The 21,736-nt window shown below is 42.4% G+C and overlaps 1 protein-coding gene across 2 annotated transcripts in view; it reads right to left on the reverse strand.

Moving 5' to 3' along the window:
* Positions 1-21,736, reverse strand: part of WDR35 (WD repeat domain 35) — a 56,565-nt gene that overhangs the window by 17,330 nt on the left and 17,499 nt on the right. Inside the window, exons 11-17 of one of the 2 annotated variants that reach the window (XM_028515649.2) lie at positions 19,012-19,044; positions 18,589-18,649; positions 12,379-12,523; positions 8,719-8,788; positions 7,422-7,475; positions 5,449-5,558; positions 4,755-4,965 (exon numbers count right to left, since the gene is read on the reverse strand). In XM_028515649.2, the coding sequence (XP_028371450.1) occupies positions 4,755-4,965; positions 5,449-5,558; positions 7,422-7,475; positions 8,719-8,788; positions 12,379-12,523; positions 18,589-18,649; positions 19,012-19,044 (684 nt within the window). The remainder of the gene's footprint in view (positions 1-4,754; positions 4,966-5,448; positions 5,559-7,421; positions 7,476-8,718; positions 8,789-12,378; positions 12,524-18,588; positions 18,650-19,011; positions 19,045-21,736) is intronic. The other variant, XM_028515650.2, reaches the window with a different exon arrangement.

Consider the following 21,736-nt stretch of genomic DNA (forward strand, 5'->3'; position numbering starts at 1 on the left):
AATTCACAAAAGCTGTATTTGTATTTAAGTACACACATACATGAAAAATCTGTCCTCTATAAACATTAGCCAGATAGCATTCCTGATAGATTTTCTACATGAGAATTCAGTTTGCCAATATGTAAACACGAGAGTCTATTATGTGTCTGTCTCTTATCCCAGTATTATAAGGCTTGTAGAAATAAGCTATAGTAAATGAATATTGTCAAGTAGCTACCCTAAATTCAGCAGAAACAATAGGCACAAATATACAAACCATAAGAAATGAACACCCAATATACTTACTACCTCTGAGAACACTGGAAAAAGAATAGGATGAGGTGGTCTGGCCACAGAAATAGTGCCAGAATGTAATGTTTAAAAATATGTGTGTAATAATGTATGTCATGATGAAACAGAAAGTAACCAAATTCCAAATGAAATTACATTATCACATATATCACTCTGAAAGTCCTTCATATATGATAGAAACTACAGACATTTTTATAGGAAGATACCAAAATGGTGAAAATAAAAACCATATTTAGTTTGAGTAAAACCTGAATCATACTCAGTTTGAGTTTAGTATGTCTAGGTTTAAGAATGAGGACCTTAGAAGTACATTATTATATGTGTTAATTAGATTTTAAAATGTATATTTTCTTTTGAAAAGTAGAAATTATTAACTAAAATAGTCAAATTATATGAGAAAAATGATGAGATCCCTTTATTTTCTCAAAAAAGGAGTTTGTTTTACGTAAAGGTAATGTGTTCAATAAAAAGGTATGTATTCAAAAGTTTGGAAAGCCCTTGTCTGGAAAGGAAGCAAATGTATAAAAATGATAGCCTGGTGGATTAAAAATATGTGATATGAAAGAAAGACGAACATGAATAGGGGTACCAATGAGAGGGGAGACCCAAGAAAAAGAATAAAAGGGCTGACTCAGTACCTTGAGGGGTCCCCAGGGATGAAAATGATCACACAGGAAATATCAATATTAAAATTCTCATTTCCTGGATGGAGGCATAGGTAGATACGTTTTGCTTCCTCGCACAACCAAAATAAGGATAACAACAAATTTAAAAACAAAAAACAACCAGAACTGCCAGAGAACCAAACTGTATGGAAGTTCAACAACCAAGGAGTTAAAGAAACATTCATCCAGATCGGTAGCCGGGGCTGAGACAGGCTGCCGGGAGGAAGTGACGTGCGGCAAGGGGACCGGGTGTGAGGCAGCTGCTGTCGGACCAGGTAGCCCCACATTCACATGCAGATAAACCAGGAGGAACAACCGGGGAGCAAGACAGACCACACAACCCAGGGTTCCAGTGCAGGGAAACTAAAGTGTCAAAACCTCTGGCTATAAAAACCTGTGGGGACTGCTGCAGGAGAAACTCCTGGCATCACAGGAGAGTTTGTTGGAAAAACCCACAGGGTCCTAGAATGTACACAGCCCCCTCACCCCAGAATTAGCATCAGAAGGGCCTAATTTGCTTGTGGGTAGCAGGGGAAGTGACTGAAAGCCAGCCAAGATCCTAGCGAGCAGCATTGTTCTCTCTGGGACCCCTCCCCCAAACACAGTGATGTGGACTGCCCCACCCTGGCCAATACCTAAGGCTCCACCTCTTACAATGTAACAGGTGCACCCAGACCAAGAAATATGGCCCAAATGAAAGAACAGATCAAAACTCTAGAAAAAGAACTAAGTGACAAGGAGATAGCCAACCTATCAGATGCGGAGTTCAAAACACTGTTAATCAGGATGTTCACAGAAGTGACTGAGTATGGACATAAAATAGAGAAAAAAGTAAAGGCTATGAAAAGTGAAGTAAAGAAAAATACACAGGGAACCAACAGTGATGGGAAGGAAACTGGGACTCAAATCAATGATTTGGAGCAGAAGGAAGAAATAAACATTCAGCCAGAACAGTATGAAGAAACAAGAATTCAAAAATAGGAGAAGCAGCTTAGGAACCTCCAGGACAACTTTAAATGTTCTAATATCTGAATCATAGGGGTACCAGAAGGAGAAGAGAAAGAGCAAGAAATTGAAAACTTATTTGAAAAAATAATGAAGGAAAACTCCCCCAATCTGGTGAAAGAAATAGATTCCCAGAAGCTCAGAGTCCGAAAGAAACTGGACCCAAAGAGGAACACACCAAGACACATCATAATTAAATTATCCAAGATTAAAGATAAGGAGAGAATCTTAAAAGCAGCAAGAGAAAAGGAGAGAGTTGCCTACGCAGGAGTTCCCATAAGTCTATCAGCTAATTTCTCAAAAGAAACCTTACAGGCAAGAAGGGGCTGGAAAGAAGTATTCAAAGTCATGAAAGCAAGGACCTACATCCAAGATGACTCTATCCAGCAAAGCTATCATTTAGAATGGAAGGGCAAGTAAAGTGCTTCCCAGATAAAGTCAAGTTAAAGGAGTTCATCATCACCGAGCCTTATTATATGAAGTGTTAAAGGGACTTATCTAAGAAAAAAAAGATGATCAAAAATAAGAACAGTAAAATGACAACAAACTCACAGCTATCAACAACTGAACCTAAAAAACAAAAGCAAAAACAAATTTAGCAAGCAACTAGAACAGGAACAGAAACAGAGAAGTGGAGGTCACATGGAGGGTTATCAGTGGGGAGGGGGGACGGAGGAGAATGGGGGAAAAGGTACAGGGAATAAGAAGGATAATTGGTAAGTACAAAATAGACAGGGGGAGGTTAAGAAGAGAATAGGAAATGGAGAAGCCAAAGAACTTATGTGTATGACCCATGGACATGAACTAAGGGGGGCAGGGGGTGCAGGTGTGAGGGGCAGTACAGTGCCAAGGGGGAGAAAGAGGAGGAAAAAATGGAACAATCGTAATAGCATAATCAATAAAATATACTTAAAAAAATAAAATAAAATTTTCATCTCCTAATTCTCAAAGAAAATGTGCCTTATCAGTGAATTAGAACTCTGCACACCAATGGCACCCTTTCTCACATGCAATTTGGAGAAGAGTTTACGACTTAAAGGTATAAATTTAGAACTCACGACAACACTCAAACGGAGAAAACCGTGTTCGGCATGAACTGCCCAACAGCAGCTCCCGCAGGAACAAGGGCCCAGCACGTGTGTCTGAAGGAGCTGCGCTGAGCTCCCTGGCGAAGGGCGAGTCCTCCACGACCAGTCGGCTGGGGGTGAACGGAGGAGCCGTGCCGCACGGGGACCACAGCCGGCCAGCGTCCTCAGGAAGGAACAGAGCAGTACGGCGTGCGGCGTGAAGACATCCAGTCAGGGGCGAGGTTATAAAAATTCTCCTAGCCATAAATCTAACAGAAACCGAAGCACTTGCCAAGCCAGACAGCAAACTCAAACTCAAAAAGAAGAAGGCTGTTCTGTTAAAACTGCTTAAGAAACACTTCCCACGGGCAAAGACTGCACTTGGCGCTGCATTCTCCGCGAGTGCTGCCCACACATCCCGAGCAGGCGGGCCCCGCACTCTCACTCCTCCGGGAAATGGTTTCGGGGTCAGTACAAGCTGTAGCTAGTCATAATCTCCAAGGATGGGGAAGAGGACTGCAACTTTCACAAGGGATTCCACCTCCACCTTCAAGGTTATCCCGCAAGTCACCTGTGAAATTCCCACACTTGCCTTGTGGCAAGGGTCGAATTTCCCGCGGGCCCTCGGAAGGGGCTGTGCTTACAGGTCAAACGAACGCCTGTGCTCTGAACCATCACTCGGGCTCTAAAAACGACCCACACAGATCCTCAAGAACCTGCCAGCTTTAACAAAACCTTTCGGAGCCATTTCCTTCACGTCATTTGCCAACCCAAAAACCATGTAGGGCTCAAGTGGGGAAATGTAAAAATAATTTAGAATATTAAAGAGGTCAATACTTTACCAACAAATAAATTGCTATAGACGAGCAGCTCAGGGGCCCAAACATGCAAGTTCTTCCCGAGGAGAAAAAACTACAGGCCCACACCAACAACAATTAATGACCTAAGGATCTATTAACTCATCTCTTATTATTTACCTTAGCGGGGTACAGAAAATTCCAAACTGAAGCTCCACTAACTGTTTAAAGGAGTTATCTTCTCAATGATGGCTGCCACTCAAGTTATGCTGCATTTCCTAAACGCAACAGCTAACAGCTGATCCACGGCAGACCAAGCGACAGGGAAACTCAGAGCCTAAAAATGAGCTGATGTGAACCGCAAGTAGAAAACCAGAACATGACTGTAAAGTGAGTGGGACAGGGGCTTACCCGTACCCCGGAGAGGGCAGACAAACCACAGCCTGCACCTGCACATTCGTAAGGCTGTCGGGTGAGAGAGAGCACGGACTAGTGGCTGCCAGGGCCTGTGCGGTGAAGGAGGCCAGGTGGATCCGCAGGAAAAAGGAAATGGAAGGCCAAGGCAACTTCAAATCCACACTTTTTTTCATTAGATTACTTTAAGCAATTATGATGAATAAGACCACCAATTTTTTTAACTTTGACAGAAAAAAATGAAGGCTACATAGCCAATAATCAGCATTATAAGAAGAACAGATAAAATGCTAGGAAGTGCCCTTCAGAGGAAGTAGAGAATATTTTTTTAAAAATAAGTATTATTCCCCCTTAAGACCAAATATTTTAAAACTCTACAGACATGTTTCTGTTTACTTTCAGAAACTCATGCAGCCAACATCAATAAAGCTCTTGCAGAAACAAATGGGAAATATCCAGGCCTTAATCGCTGGCTCATTATTTAAGCACCATTAATGCTCGTGTCTTGTGTTTACCTCGGGATCCAAGTTTCTGAACACATACATCCTGGTCTTCTCCATCATTGCGAACAAGTCAGGATTATCTTTGGCCCACTTCATATCCCAGACATCTTTGCGCTCCAGCTTTAGCAGCTCGCCAGTGACCTGCTGTCCCGTGCTGTCTGTCACCCGCACGTCCAAGTCAAAGAACGTCAGCACTCCTGAGTTGTCTATGATAGCAAGACGACTGCCAACAACGAAATCGGAGAGAGGAAAAGTTGTAAGTTACTGTCAGCAATCCTGGGTGTAATCACCTATAACCAGTCTTCTTCAAAATCGGCTCATCAGAACCTGGAAATATGGCAGAAATGGCTTTAAATGATAACTGAGTTCAAACAAACTTTTATAAGTTTGATAGAAGACATGGACTACGCTCCACTTTGCTCCTTGTAAGGAAAAGGTACCCAATGAATTACAGCAACTGGTATACAAATAACTTAAAACATTACACTAGAATTTCTAGATTTTGCCCAACTAGAGAAAGATATCTAAACACCAAATACCATACAAAAAATATAAATATTTAAATACAAATAAAATACAGTAAAACCACATTAAACTATAGACAAGTTTAAGCAAACACATATCTTTGCATTTATTATATAAATCCAACAATCCAAACTGATTACTTCTAAATCAGACATCTGCTTGAGGGAGTTTTCAAACTTACCTAGAGTTGCAATTCAGCGACAGCTGGTTGGCTCGACACTTCAGGGAATATTTTTTAATCAAACCAACATTAGGAAGGCTGTATCTCTGAATGATGCCAGATTCACGACCCTATGGAAGTTGTTTATGATTACTAAAGCAAATTTCCCATAACAACACTACATGACAACTACAGGCCCCACTACATGTGCACACACTTGTTTCAAAATCAAAGTGATGGCATCACAGTGAATTCCCTTGTGATACTGAATCATGTTATTGAGTACATATTTAGCTCCCAAGTTAATTAAAACCTTTTGAAATGGCAGAAAGGGATCCAATTTTTTTTCATGTATTCAAAAGAAGTCAGCAACCTAGTTCTTCAATAACACACACGTTCTTACAATCATAAGGAAGAAATACCTAGTATTACTTACGATTGTTGTCTAGGGTGATATTCAGGGCACATTAAAAGCTAAAAATTTCATATATATGAAAAATCAACACAACACCACCCTATGAGACAGCTGCTACTGAAAGTCTACCTGAAACCAGTGTAGCCAATACCAGCCGTCTTTCTGACACGCGTTTGCAGCGAAGGGAGATGATCAGACAGCAATGATACAATCCGGGGGAGTTTAAATGTGTTTAACAGTAAAATAGAGTGCAAGCTTCCGTGTGACTCTGTGTAAGCCTTAAGGACAGAACTGTGGTTTCAAACCTTCTGTGCCTTGAACCACGCAAAGGGACAGCGGGGCCGCTCGGCAGCCAGTCCTCCTGCCTCCTCTCCCCTCCGACACAGCAGCACCACCGTGCAGCTCGGTTCTCGGGGGGGGGGGGGGGGGGGCCATCAGAAAGGCTGCGGAGGCCTGGGGGCTGCTGAAGGGGGAGGATATGGCTTAATTTAGAAAAAGGACATATGGGCTTGAAAAGATTTAATATATTGACAAAATGAATTTCGTTTTTGAAAACAAGGGTCCTGTGGCTGAAAAAGTCTGAAAAAGCAATCGTCGTAAAAGCTGTGCACACGGCCAGGGGAGACAGCAGTTTCCGACGCAGAGGCGATCTTCCCCACGGAGGCGCCTGGCCGGTGCTGACCACGCGAGTGCGCTTCTTACAGGCAGCCTCTGTCATTGAGGCATTAGGTCAGTTTTTGTGATTGTCTGAGCTGCTATTTTCTGCAGAAGTCAGAAACACACACACACACACACACACACACACACACACACAAACCCCTACCATCTAGCAAGTATCAAAAGAAAACAAGAGACTCCACAGACCAAAGACCCAGTTTTAAACAAAGACCACAGACCTAAAACACACACCAACACCATTTGGTGAGGAAATATGAATACTATGTTCTTCAAAAATTTTCCCCCCTTAAACCAATGGCTAAAGAACACAACTAGAACTGGAAACAGACACTATTAAGGCTTTGTTTACATAATTCAAATTCAATGACTCTACCAGCATTACTATCTTAAACATTTACCTCTAAAACTAATATTTTCAAATGCCAGAACTCAAGAAAAGACACCATATACCGATGTGATTTGAAAAGTTCAGTGAAAAGTTGCCATGTGCTTCTTCACTTTCCCGGCTAGCAATCACACCGCCTCTTCGTGCTACGCCTTTTACAAGCAGCTGAGTCACAGCACCTTCCCCAGGGCAACGGAGCAGGCCACGCAGAGGGGGACCCTTCCCAAGACCTGCAGCCACCATCCAGTCCGCCCCCCTTCCGCCAGCCCCTCGGGGGCTCCCGCGACCCGGTGCCCAGCTCTCCCCAGTGGGCCCCACTCTACTGCTTTTAGAAACAGCTCTTTCTGCAAAGGGACAGTCTGTGAGGCAATCTTTAAGACTCTCGTTTCTTATGTTGGACTCGGTAACATGCAAAGTGTCCCATAAGATGATATTTAAATCCAAAATATATCGCTTTACTCTGTTTTTACAATTTAAACAATTTTTGTTCATAAAATAAATTTTTTCACAACTTACCACAATCAGCGTCTTATCAGATGCAGTTATGGCACAAATTGGATCCCTTGTGCCCTAAAATAAATCAGTCGTTATTCTTTAACAAATATGTACTGAATGATAAGTCTGCTTTAAGGGGGCATGCAGTTCAACAACACACTTACTGACAAACATTCACCAACTGAGCCCCGACTGTGTGCTGGGCCCTGAACTAAGCCCTGGAGATACTCGGATGAAAGCTTTACCCCCGGGGAGTAGTCAAAAGCCTGAGGGGGAAGGCAGAGAACCAAACACCTAACTGCAGTACAGTACGGTAAAAAAAAAAAAATAAGGCCCACACAGACGTTATGAGAGCATAGAGGAAGGAGCATCTCACTTAAACAGAAACGGTCAAGGGGGCAAAAATCTGAGCTTACTCATGAAAGACGAGCAGCCGGCAGAAGGCCCAAGCACGCCAAAACGAGGAAGGGAGAGACGGCCTGGCATGGCCACGGCCCGCATGGCTCTCAGGAGCTTACTCTCAGTGTATGGAAGCCCATCGCCACAGGTTACATGCTGTCTGAGTCCATCCATACCACACTCTCAGGGTTCTGAGACCAAACAAACCAGGGAGTCCCAGGGAACAGGGATGGAGTGGAGAGTGGGAATGAAAATGAAGAAGGAGCACAAGGCAAGTTCCTTCATGGCAGAAAAATCACATAAAACTATGCACATGCACACACGTGTAAAAACTAGTGCAAACAATAATGAATCAGGTGGTAATTTAACAGTAGTACTACCAAGGTCAGTTTCCTGATTTTGACATTATACTACAGTTTTATAAAACATCACCATTGAAGGAAGCTGGCTCAAGAGGTTCTATGTGCTATTTTTGCAACTTCCTGTGAGCCTATAATTATTTCAAAATAAGATGTTTTTAAAAATCAAAAGAAGAAAAAACAGCGTATCTAGAAAAAAGTTTCCAGAATAGAAATTCTTTTAATTACTAGAATACTCTGGCTGGTGTGGCTGAGTGGATTGAGTGCCGGCCTGCAAACCAAAGGGTCACCAGTTCAATTCCCAGTCAGAGCACATGCCTGGGTTGGGGGCCAGGTCCCCAGTGGAGGGGGCACATAAGAGACAACCACACGCTGATGTTTCTCTCTCTTTCTCCCTCCATTCCCCTCTCTCTAAAAATAAATACATACAATCTTTTTAAAAATTACTAGAATAATATGCTATCACTGGAAACAAATTCTTCTTCAGGTCTCAAAATAAAATTATAGTATTTTCAAATCTACAGATACTAATATTTGATGGTAGTAATAAAGTCACCTACCTGAATGGCTTTGCTATAATCAAGCACCCCATCCACTGATCCAGAAGGAGTATCATCAACATGATAAATTCTGGAAAAAAAAAAATCAGAACTTCAAAGACAGTGTAAAGGTTATACTATTTCATGATCTCTAAAACAGCTAACAGATTGGATAGAACCAATGAATATTATTCATATAATTGTCCTTATTAGTTTAAAGAGCTCTTGACAAAGCTCAGTCTCACAAAGGTAGATATTATCTACCAGGTGCTTACTAGTTACACAAGCGGTATGTTCCTGAAAGCTGTGCCAAAACACATCTGAACACTGAATCACGTATTTCCAATGAATTTCATTGAGCTGCAAGGGATGTTTTCCTTATTCTCCAAATGAACATCAGTCAGGAGTAACTTCTTTTTTTTTTTTAGACGATTCTTTTTTTTTAAAGATGTTATTTATTTATTTTTAGGGAGGGAAGGGAGGGAGATAGAGATAGAGATAGAGATAGCGAGAAACATCAATGTGCGGTTGCTGGGAGTTATGGCCTGCAACCCAGGAATGTACCCTGGCTGGGAATCGAACCTGGGACACTTTGGTTCCCAGCCTGCGCTCAATCCACTGAGCTACGCCAGCCAGGGCTAGGAGTAACTTCTAATACACTAAGTCTCCCTGTCGTTTCTACATAACTTCCCTTCTATCAATGTGCTTAATGAAAGTAAAACTTAAATGTATTTGGAATTTTTGTTCTGAAGTAAGGAATCCTTCCCTATATTTACTGTGTTATGAAGATGCACTCCTTTGGGACTCTCACCTCTCTGACACCTTTATTTTAATACTTATTCATGCTGCAGTATCACTGCTGGTTCTCTCGTCTCTCCCAACAGGTGGTGAGCCTCCTGGAGACAAGGACTGTTTGTCCGTTGTATGGCACGCTGCCACACACTCAAGCGCTCCATAACGTATGATGAAATAACATTCAAATGAATGGAGATAAATAGAACAGATACATGACAGAGTAGCTACGAGGCCCTGGGCCAGTTGCTTAATTTCTCTGAACCTCAATTTCTCCATCTGTATAAAAGGATGACAATTCCTCCTTTGGAGGGTTTTTGAGAGGCATAAATAAAATTGTGCTGATAAAGCATATACATACACAGCCTGATACATAAAAAGAATTCAAAAAATTGTTGCTGCCCTGGATGGTGTGGCTCAGTGGACTGAGTGCCAGCCTGCAAAGCAAAGGTTCAGTAGTTCAATTCCCAGTCAGGGCACGTGCCAGGGTTGCAGGCCAGGACCCAGTTGGGAGCACGTGAGAGGCAACACACATTGATGTTTCACTCCTTCTCTTTCTCCCTCCCTTCCCCTCTCTCTAAAAATAAATCAATAAAATATTTTTTTAAAAATTGTTGCTGTAATATAATTACTGGAAAAGCAAGCCATTTTCCATCTTAAAATATCATGAAATTGTATCACTATTTAATTGAAATCCTAATTGTACATTCATTAATGTAACAAGGAGATCAAATGTTAAATTTAATAGAAATATATTAAATATAGAAAAGTGGGCCCATTTAGAGGTACCGTGTCACTGCATTTTAATACATTTCTATTAAGTATACAATACAGTCACTATTTCTACTTAGTCATGAGAAACAGAAGCTGAAATAGGTACCCAGAGAGATCTGACCCCCCTCTTAAAACGAGTGGGTACTCCAGGCAGGCCATCTGAGAAGTGGCTCCAAGGCCAAACGGCCTCCAGGTCTGGTCTCTGCTTATCATCGCCGCGTGACCTTCGGCAATAACTGAAGCGTGCCGTGTCTCGGTTCCCCCTCTGTGAAAGACTAAGTGGAGGACAGACACAGACCGTCCACGGTGTCTGACACGGAAGACGTTCTCGCCATCACCAACTGTATCTGACAGACGAGGACGCTGAGGAGCGGCGAGAACTAGCCCACAGTCGCTGAAACTGGCAAAGGCGTCCCCGACAGAGACACAAGAAAACGCCGCCCTCTCTGTCTAAACACAGCCAGGCCCTCTTGAGCGGGCTCACGGAGGACACGAACCCCACACAGGGAGGGACTGGACTTCTCTGCCCAGCGCTGTCCTGGGTCTGCCCCCCGTCCCCAGACTGCAGGCCCCACTGACTCCCCCACGGCCACGGACCGTCCTTACAGAGGCTGAGGATTATTTCCACTGAGTCTTTTCACAAGTACCAAGGAGCCAAGATACGGTGTTTTTCAACTTTTTTTTTCTGCCTCCATGTGAACTCACAGATCCGAAATACTCTTACGGGGCACATATCCCCTATCTTAGTGCATGAGTGCGCCTTAAAGGGAAGGGAGGAGACGGTCTAAAAACGGAACCTGGGATTTCTGACATGACTGCCGGCTCTCCACCCCAACACAGGCCCACGCCCTCACTAAGACTCATTAGGTTAAAGCATTCAGCAAAATGCTTTACTTAATGGCTTAGGATAAGAACTAAAGGGCAACTCGCACAGAGTACCACTGAGAGAGAACTTCCAAACACAGTAAGTGCAGCTGCACTTGAGACTGACTACAGAGAGTCCTCCATCCGGGCTCCCAACTTCTCCACGTGGTACCGCTCTCTCCACCCCCAGTCACCAGGCAGAGCGCCAACCCCAAGCCCCTGGGATCCAGGGGGAGGGGAAGAAGCTGCGTGAGCAGCGCACCCTACCTAAGGCCTCCTCCACACCTGTGTCTGCGGGCGGACCCGCCTCTGCTGCGGTGAGCAGCAGTGGGGTCACCCCGCCCTCCTGCTCGGGGAAAGGCCTGCGCCACAAACACACAGGCTTCACTGAATAACCAGTTTCAGTAGAACTTTGTAACTCTAATTTGGTGAGAGCAGGTGAGTGAGAATAGCCATTTCCTTCTAAAAACACAGCTCTCCAGCCCTGGCTGGTATGACTCAGTGGACTGAGCGCCAGACTTCGAAGCAAAGGGCCGTTGGTTCAATTCCCAGTCAGGGCACATGCCTGGGTTGGAGGCCAGGTCCCCAATAAGGGGGGTGTGCGAGAGGCAGCCACACATGGATGTTTCTCTCCCTCCCTTTCTACCTACCTTCCCCTCTCTCTAAAAAAATAAGTAAATAAACTCTTTAAAAAATAATAATAATAAAAACATAGATTTCCAGCCTTTATCTCTAAAGGCCTTCTTTTATTATGCCATGCTCACATCTCTTTTATTTTGATAAATTTAACATTTACATTTGAAAGATATTCAAATTAACTGGAAAATGTTATTTCTGTTCATCAAAACAACGTGCAGCTCTCAAGCATGACAGCCACAACTGTGTCTAACTGAAACGTGGCGTGCCTGAGGGGAGCATCCGAGACCTTGCTCCCAGCATGTCGCCAGTCTGGCTCAGGTAAACTCATAAAAAATCTCCACAGGTTTTGAAAAATAAAAAATACAAGCTAGGAGCCAAAGCATCGCAGGTTCGATTCCCAGTCAGGGCACATTCCTGGGTTGCAGGCCAGGTCCCCAGTGGGGGCCACATGAGAAGCAACCACACACTGATGTTACTCTCTCTCTCTTTCTCCCTCCCCTCCCCTCTCTAATAAATAAATAAATAAATAAAATCTTAAAAAAATAAATTAAAAAAAGAAAAATAGAATTTGATATGGTTGAGATTCTAAAAAATATACACCATAAGATATACCTTTCTCTTCCTTCTTTTCGAGACCGCATCATCTGATTAATTTCCAGAGCCGTGAGCTTCTTTGCCACGCGATACTGCCAGGTGTAAAATGCTTCTTTTGAGGCTGCGATCACGTGGGTTTTGGTCATTGTAACAAATAATGGTACTATTGAAAAGAACACAGAGGCAATGGGTTACAGTTACACAGAGCCACAGACCGTGCTGCCCAGGACTTCAGTGATCACTGAGTCCAACCCCTCATCTGACAGACAACGTACCCTCCGCACAGCCTGGGAAAGCAGGCAGGAGTCAAACGCTCGTAAAACCAGACAAAAATATTAATTCAGAATGGATCAAAGACCTAACTGTAGAGCTCTTAGGGGAAAAAGCATAGTATTAAGTCTTGTTTCTTAAATATGACACCAAAAGCACAAGCAGCAAAAGAAAAAGTAGATAAAATGGACTGAATCAAAATCAAACACATCTGTGCGTCAAAGGACACCATCGAAAACCTGGAAAAACAACCCACAAAAGGCAGAATATATTTACAAATCATGCACTTGGTAAGGAGTTATATCTAGAATATGCAAAGAGCTCTTATAACCCAGAGACAAATAGCCTGATTGAAAAATGGGCAGTCCTGACTGGTGTGGCTCTGTTGGCTGGACACAGTCCCACAAAGCAGAAGGTCTCCAGTTCAATTCCCGGTCAGGGCACATGCCTGGGTTGTGGGTTCAGTCCTGGTCAGGGCCTGTGGGAGAGGCAATTGGTCCATGTTTCTCTCCCTCTCTTTCTCCCTCCCTTCCCCTCTCTCTAAAAATAAATAAATAAATATCTTTTTAAAAAAGAAGAGAAGAGAAAAGGAAAGGAAAGGAAAGGAAAATAAGCAAAGGATCTGAATAGAAACTTCTCCAATGAAAATATAAGAAATTAAGAGGGAGGAAGGCAGGGCTGGGGAGAGCAACAGAGGGGAAATTGGGACAGCTGTAATTGAACAACAATAAGAAAAATTAAATAAAAATTTTTAAAAACATATAAAAATGACCACTAAGCAAATGAAAAGGTGCTCAACAGCACTAGCCACCAGGCAAACGCCACCGTGAGGTACCCCTTCACAGCCACTGCACTTGCTGGCATCTTGCGGTGCACAAGGCCTGAGCACCGCAAGCACGTGGAGGACCGGGAGGAATGCGTGGTGGTGCGCTCCGGAAACGACCCAGCAGTTCCCCGAAACGCTAAACACAGAATCACCACAGGCCCCAGCAATTCCACTCTCAGGTACACCCAAGAGAAATAAAAACATATTGAAAATGTCCACACGAAAACTCATACACAAATGTTCCTAACAGCATTATTCATAACAACCGAAATGTAAAAACAGCCCAAATGTCCATTAACTAATGAATGGATAACTAAAACCCCATTCTTTCCTTCCCTCCCCGCCACCATTACTGCTTGGTTCCAGCATTTATCCTTCCCTCTGCTCTCATATGTCTTATATTTCCTCATTAATTTAGAAAAGAAAACTCTCCGGAGGTCTTTCCTAATTTAGGAATATATTTTCCTAAACACATAACTTTTTTTCATATGTTCTGCTTCTTAGAGAACATTTAGTTAAACTCCTACTACTATATACCCCTTAGTGAAACACACAGTCTCATCAATCCATCCTACAGATGCAGACTTGGAGAGCTAAAGAAGTAAAATAGCTTGTCCGAAGCCACAAACCAAATAAATGACATCAAATTAGACAAATTCACACAAAATCTATGAACACAAAAAACTCCTTCATAAAGATCATTTTAGTACCTAATTTATGAATTCATGGTTAAAATGGTACAAAAATTACTCTTCTACTCACAAATAGTATGAAAAGTCACCCTTTATCAGGCCAGAACAAACAAACGGTGTTCACTGCAGCTACCATTTGTGCAGTTCTTGCCGCAGGCCAAAGACAAGATATTTAAGGCAGCCAGAGACGCAGAAACCGAACAAAGAGTTAGAAACTAGACGATGGTATGTTATCAGAATAGATTAACAACTTGGGGGTTCAAATTCAAGAATATTTAAATGCTAAATAACTCAGTAAGGTGAACCATATTTAAATTTTTTTTCCCTTACAAGTGTCAAGATTTTTCTATCGTGTGCTACTTGTGTGCCGTCACCAGACTCTAGAGGGAGACAGAAGCCTTTCCTGCGGGGAGCTCGCCGGAGGAGGGCAGTCCCGGAGAAGGGCGGTCCCGGAGGAGGGTGGCTCGGGTGGCACGGAGCCCGTGGCAAGCACCGCCTGGAGGGATGAGCAGGCCAGGCCCAGGCTCTGCTCCCCTGTCGCCGACGCTGCCTTCAGAAAATCCTGGGGCCTTTGCGAAAATCTTAGTAAATTCTCTCCTGGAGACTCCTGATGCTGGTGACTATTATGCCCTTAATGGGATGCAAAGTTCACAAACCGTAACTGCCTTCTAATAAAATAATCATTTTTCCTGAGCATATAAAGGCATTTTTCAAACTAATGTTTACCTGCAATTACAAATTACACTCATGCTCTTTTATTTTGATGCATTCTAAATAATTACAAGAGTTTATCATTAGCCTGATTAATTCAAAATTAAAATGTTAATGGTTCAAAGTAAAAGTCAGGCTTCTTGTATTCAAGTCACAGGCACTTGCTAACTCCGTGTCCTTAGATAAATTACGTATTCTCTCTGAACCTTAGTTTACTTACTGTAAGTTAAAGATAATAATAATAACACCAACCTTTTAGAGCTGCTTTGAAGATTAAAATAAATAATAAATAAAAAGCATAGTACAATGCCTGGCATAGTACAATACCTGGTAAATGCTTAATAATTTTAAAAGCCAATATTTATTGAGTTTTCCTAAATTATGTCAGACATATATCTTAATGTAATTGTATCCATTATAATTGTATAGTTATAATGAATAACATATAATCATAGCGATACATAATCAGTGTCTCACATGTATGAACTCACAACCGCTCCCTCAGGTAGACATTATCATCACCATCGTCCCCATTTAGCAGACACAGAAACCTAAGGACGGAATGGCCGGACCACCGGCTGAAGCTGCACAGCTGGGGAGCGGTGGAAGCCGGGCCACACGCCCAGTTCACGGCTCCAGACCTCTGCCCGCGGCCACTATGGCACGCGGCCTGTCGCTAAGGGTAACCGAGCGTTAGGTGTGGTTGCTATCATTGTTTTTACTTGTATTGCCTACCTAGGTCTGCATAATAAAGCCATGTACAGATCCTCTAGTCCATACAAAAAATACAAAATATAAACACATCTGAAACATCTGTCCTTTGGAATCAATATGGCAGTTAATTTCAGCAAAGTCACACAGGCAGCTAACCTATGTCCATAAATCATGCTATACCTGTACTAACAGATCCACCCACCCAGGCAAATCAGCTCCTAGTTCCCTGGACCTCACCTTTAGGAAAAAGCTAGAACAAATTTTAACAGAATACTTCAGGAAGAAAACTCAACCAAGATAAAAATACTCCATATCCTGCTCAGCTACTCAGTTATCTGGAAAGGGAAACTCAGTATCTACGACTATGGGAAAAAATGTTTTAAGAAAGTAGTTATGCTTTCATTAATTAAACTGTGATGCTAGGTGGTAGTAATTAGTAGCCCAGCAAGGATTTAAAATGATTTTTTGAAATCCCATATAAGTCAAACCTGCTTGTACGACAGTATTTAAGTGCGGAGGACTGAAATGAATGTCTAATCCGTGATGTTCCCCACTTTCCTACGCATTCACTTCTCAGCCCTTCGAGGAGCGGGCAAACCGAAGCCGCACTGAAGCGCCCTCACCAATGACCTCTCTCTGGACACACACAGGCTCAGTGCGTGCGCTCCAGGGCCCCATCAGAAAGCTCCCACTTGCTCCCAACCAACACGGCTGCGGCACAGGCTCCTGGTACTTTTCTGGCACTTTCCAGGCCTTCATTCCTCTACAAATGCTGTTTCCTCTCCTTAAAATGTCACCTGAAGAAATGCCTTTCAAAACCCAGCTTAAAGGCAGCTTCCTCTAAGTAGGAACGACGTCCCCGACCTGCTCACGCGCGGCCATCCGCTCCTGCGGCACCTGGCACCACGCCGGGCACACAGCAGCGGGGAACAGTCACTGTTCAGTGGATTGACCACGCTGTAGTCATTCACTTGGACACCCTACAGGGAATGTCATAATACTAACTCCTTCTCCCTCCCTGTACCCAGTACAGTGCCTGAAACAATATATACTCACTGATGGTGCGCTAAACAATATGCATTGTTTTAACTCTTGTCACACATTCAATAGACAGTTGTCACGGCGCAAGTACAGGCCTAGGCAATGGAGGTACAGAAATGAACAGATGTAGATCTTCAAGAAGCTCAAAATCATATGGGGAAGAAAGACAAGAAAATGAACAGTTGCAGTGCAGAGTGAGTACTTTGAGTAGAAACACACCAAAGGTGTTCGGGGGCTCAGAGGAAGAATCCCAGAAAGGGTACCTGACTATTACAGGTACGGCAGAGGCCCACAGGTGGAACTTCTATAATACCGCATGTGGCTCTTTTTTAAAGCTTCTACAGAAATGGTCAGGAGGAAGACTAAGTGACAAAACAGAAATTACACTTTCTACAATGACATCAATTACATGCTTTTTTTCCTCTAGCCTCCAGTCCTCATGAAAATTTGGCACAGAAACTTAAAAAGGGAATTTTTACAGTATGAAAAAAAAATGTTGAGTCTTAGCTGAGTTTATGTTGGCAGTAAACCAATGAAAGGACTGTTTGTTAAAATTTCAGCCACAGAGACTGCAAAAAAAAAAAGTTTCTAGACTCAAAACTACAAATAATCATGCCCTCAAGCACTTGCCATTATGAAGGTGAAGAATTTACATCTGGCTTTATTTAAAAATAGAACATCTGCAATCGAAATTACTTTGAAACTAACCCTATCATCATTATGATTCTATGTTAAAACTTGATATTAAAAGAAAAAGCATATAATCCGAAGACTGGCAGAATTCATTCCTTAGACTTTTGCTTGTAATAAACAGAAGATATTCATGTGACAAGTCTATAATAATTTTAAGCTAAGCCTTTTAACAAGGGATACTAACATATATATACACATATATACAAACATATAAACATACCTATGTAACATAGCTATGTGCATACCTATGTAACATATCTGTTGTTACATACCTATGTAACAACAAATATAAGACATGAAGTTGCAAAGTTTCAAGATGCAAAAGTGAGTGCCCCAGACCCTAAACATAAAGTATAAAATCTTTGAGGTCAGTAAATGTATCTCAAATTTGCTTGTATTACCCAAAGGGCTCAGCAAAATAACACACTTAAAAGGCCGACACTAACATTTGACTGTTAAGGCTAAATGTGAAATCTGAAGGAAAAAAACTGGTTCTCAGATTCAGAACGTACCAGTAATTCCATGGTTTTCTAGTTGCTGAAATCTGGTAACTTTTCTAATATCATATCCAATAACTACCATATACTCTGGAAGAAAACCTTACTTCTAGAAGTTGCAGTGAAAAAGCAAGAAAATATTTAGTAATGATTGTTAACAAAGTACTTAGAATAAGATTTGAAATTTCTTAATGATTACTTTCATAGCTATTGGTTACAGGGAATGCTACATCTGAAGTAACAAATACCTGAAAACAAAAAGGCAGGAGATTTTTTAAGTTGTCCCTATTAATAGACATGTTTCACTGGAAAATTCTGGAAAAAGAAAACTCACTTTTATAAGCAGCTAAGTGTTTTTTATGGAAGAGAGGTATTTACAGGCAGTTTATTAATAATAAAAGTGGTCTAAGGGCAAAATTCTTTCTATAATCCTCAGTTTATTACATACTAATCATTATGTTGCATACCAACTCCTACACAATTATAGTTCCCTTTTAAAGCAAATGATGGCAGTGCAGCAGCTGTGAGGTTATTAAGGATTTTAGATGGGATAACCTTATAATTGATTGTACTGACCAGGACACTACTGGTTAACTCCGTGAAACAGAGCACTAGTAACTGCACCATGATAAAAGGCACACACTGGACCCGGCAGACCAGGAAGTGGGCTCATCCTTCTTTTGGAGAACACCATTCAAATTTAAAAGTACTGCTGTTAGGTTTTTTACTTAGTTTTACAGGTAAAACTTGACGACAGAGGGAATAAGCATTGACATTTCCTTACCAATATCAATGTACTTGGGGTCCAGAGGCGTTCCGATAGAGTTGCAGAGAACCAGCACGTACTGTGAACAAACAACACGGAAGGCGTCAGAACTCCTGCTGAAGCTCAGTAAAGGGAACAATGCCTAACACATCATGCCTGTCTCCCCTTCAAGTATCACTAACTGAGACGTAATGGACAAAATGAAGTCCAGGCATAACAGATAAGTGTACTCTACAGCATTTAAAATAAAGAAATATGAATTAAAATTACACCAAGACTGACTTCTCCATAATGGAACAGTGGTTATTAGCAGGCCACTTAAGAAACACAAATACATTGGCTAATTTTCATTATTTATACTTCTAAATTTACTGGTCAGCTATCACCTCACTATTCATTTTTATCCTACGATCAGCTATAAGAGCTAATTTAATGTGTTACCGTTGCACCAAATGTTTCCATCTCGTTCTCCTCCTTTGAAGCAATATGTAAATAACATGAGAAATTCAGAAAATTTCAGTTAATTTAGAAAAAACATAATCCAACCTAGCGAAAATGACTTAAAATTCCATTAGTTAACACACACCAAATAATGATTGACAACTCATACCAGGAAAACGATCAAGCACACTGTACACTCCACAACAACTGTTTCGTTTTTTACTTTGACTCTTAAGTCACCTCTTCTGTATCTTGTACCAGGAAGAACAGTAAGAATACTATTTCACTTAGATGTTATCCTGATGAGAATGACTTCAAACTAACCAGCTCTCCATGTACTATTACATACCAACTTTGTCTTTCTTTTCCCAGCATCTCAAGTAAAACTTGTTTAATTTCATAAACATAATCTAAACGACAAAAATTATACTAACACATCATAATTTACCCTTCCACTACTTAAAATGAGCTTGCTTACTGCCACGAAATACCACGAGTAACTTGTATTTGTAAATTCACTTACCATGTACATGCTCACAGACTCAGGTAGTTCCATGAGACTTCTTGCCAAAAACACACGTCTCCCCTAACCTCCCAGCTCTTGCTCCCTGGAGTAATTAGTAATTATATACTTTCGGCTTCTTAAACTCATCCTTTGGATGTTCGCCTCCACAAACCTCAGTGCTAACATGTTTATGACAGTCTTCTTGTTTCACTGACTCCCTACCACCACAGAGACCCGTCTCGTGGTGGCGTGGCTCCCACCACGCAGGAACACACTTCCATCCTCCCGTTCTCCACTTGTAAGTGTGTTAGGTCGGAATTCCGGGTTTAATAAGTTTACGATACTTCACCTAAGTTTTTTAACTAAAAAACCCAGTGAGTACACCATTCTGACCATGTAAATACTACTCACCGCCGCGTATATCGTGATCTGTTCTCCTTGTGAGCACTTTGCTTTCCCTATAGCTGGTCATTGTCTTTATTTTTTTCTCTTTGCTTAGTTTTCTCTAATTGTTACTAACTCAGGTCCCCAATTACCTCCCAGGTACGCATGTCACCTCTCAGGGGTTCAACCACATTACAAATTCTCTGATCTCATCCTGAACCTCCTCCAGAGCCGTGGGACCTGCTGCCATGGGACACCTCCCTGGGCACACCGCACAGCTGTCTGCTGGGGCCGCTCTTCGCCACTGTTCTCGGGTTCTCCCGCTTCTTCCCCTTTCTTGGTTCGTTCCTCATTTTGGCAGACCACATCCTGAAGTAACCTTCTAAGATCAGGAAGCTTGCAGGGTAAATTTCTGGTGAGCTCATACATCTAAACATGTCTTTATTTCACCTTCATTTTAAGTAATACTTCACTTAAGACATGGAATTCAAGATGGGAGATCATTTTCCCTCAGAATGTTGAAAGCAAATTCTCCAAAGTATTACTGTTGACAAGTTGAATACCAGTATGTTACCTGATCCTACAAAACATGTTTTTCCTCTTAGAAAGTTTGCAGGATCTTTTTATCCCCAGTATTCTGAAATATCACAATGATATGACTTGATACGGAAATATTTTTGCTCAAGGAAATTTTCTTGAATTTCTCTCAGAATTATTAGCCTCCATTACGCCTGTCCACTCTTTTTAGAGCTATTATTCAAATGCTAACCTTCCGGACCAGTAGTCTAGTTTTCTTACATTTTCACTTCCATTCTCTATTTCCTCATCTTTTTGCTCCACTTTTCCTTCATTTTCCCTTCTAACGCTTCTTCCAAGTTTCTCATTGTTGTTATCATACATGCGATTTCCAAAAGCTCCTCTCCTATAGTACGCTTTCCTTGCTTTATGGATGCAATTTCTCTTAATTCTCTGGAGATGCCTGAAATGACTCTGGTGAAGTGTTCTTTCTGCATAGTCTCTGCTCCCTCCCAGTTCCGTTCTTGTGTTTATTTTTGTGTTAAATCAGATGATTTCCTTAAACCTGATGACCCCTGTCTGTCTGCTTACGTGTAAGGAGGTGACACTAAAAAGCTGTTTGGAATCTGTGTGTTTACGGGTTAGCCTCATCGACTCTTGTCCTCAGAGTACGGTGACTGGGCAGGGACATCTCCTTGGGGACTCCCAGTGGGGCTACTTTTGGAGGTCTTTTCTCTGGAACTGGTCTGATTCCCCCTAGAGAACTCCTGCAACATGCTGTGTTCCGGGGACCAAGTGGGAAAAGACGATGAGGGGAGACAGAGCGGTGCACTCGTGATGTGACTGCCTGCTTGTCAGCAGGCTCCCGCCCCCTGACCTGCGCCGGGCACCCTTCCATGCAGACTCCATCCTCTCTGCCGGGTAAGCCCCCCGCCCCGTCTCCCCATGCGACGAAGGGCAGCTGCCCATGGCCTCAGTGGGGGAAGGGGTCTAGAAACTGCTTCTTCACATGCATTTTTTTTTAAGTTTTCTCCTTCCTGCGCAGTCTCTGGTACTTCCAAAGCAATGTTCTGTCTGCTTCTGTCTCCCACCTGGTGCCATCGAGTGCTGTGTCCCTTCGGGATTCTGCAGCGGAAACTGGTTGCTTCTTTGCTTTCTCCTCTGGTGACTCAGGGCTCCGAGTTCTCAGGGCTGCTAAGGCGATTACCACCAATCCACCTCCTCTCTAACCTCCAGAGCCATGTTGCCATTTCCTCTCCCTTTCTGGTCCCTGTGGGCTATGGCTTCTTTAAAAACACCTTGTTGTGGTGAGGTTCAGGA

This window comes from Phyllostomus discolor, chromosome 6 (genome assembly GCF_004126475.2).
Source record: "Phyllostomus discolor isolate MPI-MPIP mPhyDis1 chromosome 6, mPhyDis1.pri.v3, whole genome shotgun sequence".
Lineage (NCBI taxonomy): Eukaryota > Metazoa > Chordata > Mammalia > Chiroptera > Phyllostomidae > Phyllostomus > Phyllostomus discolor.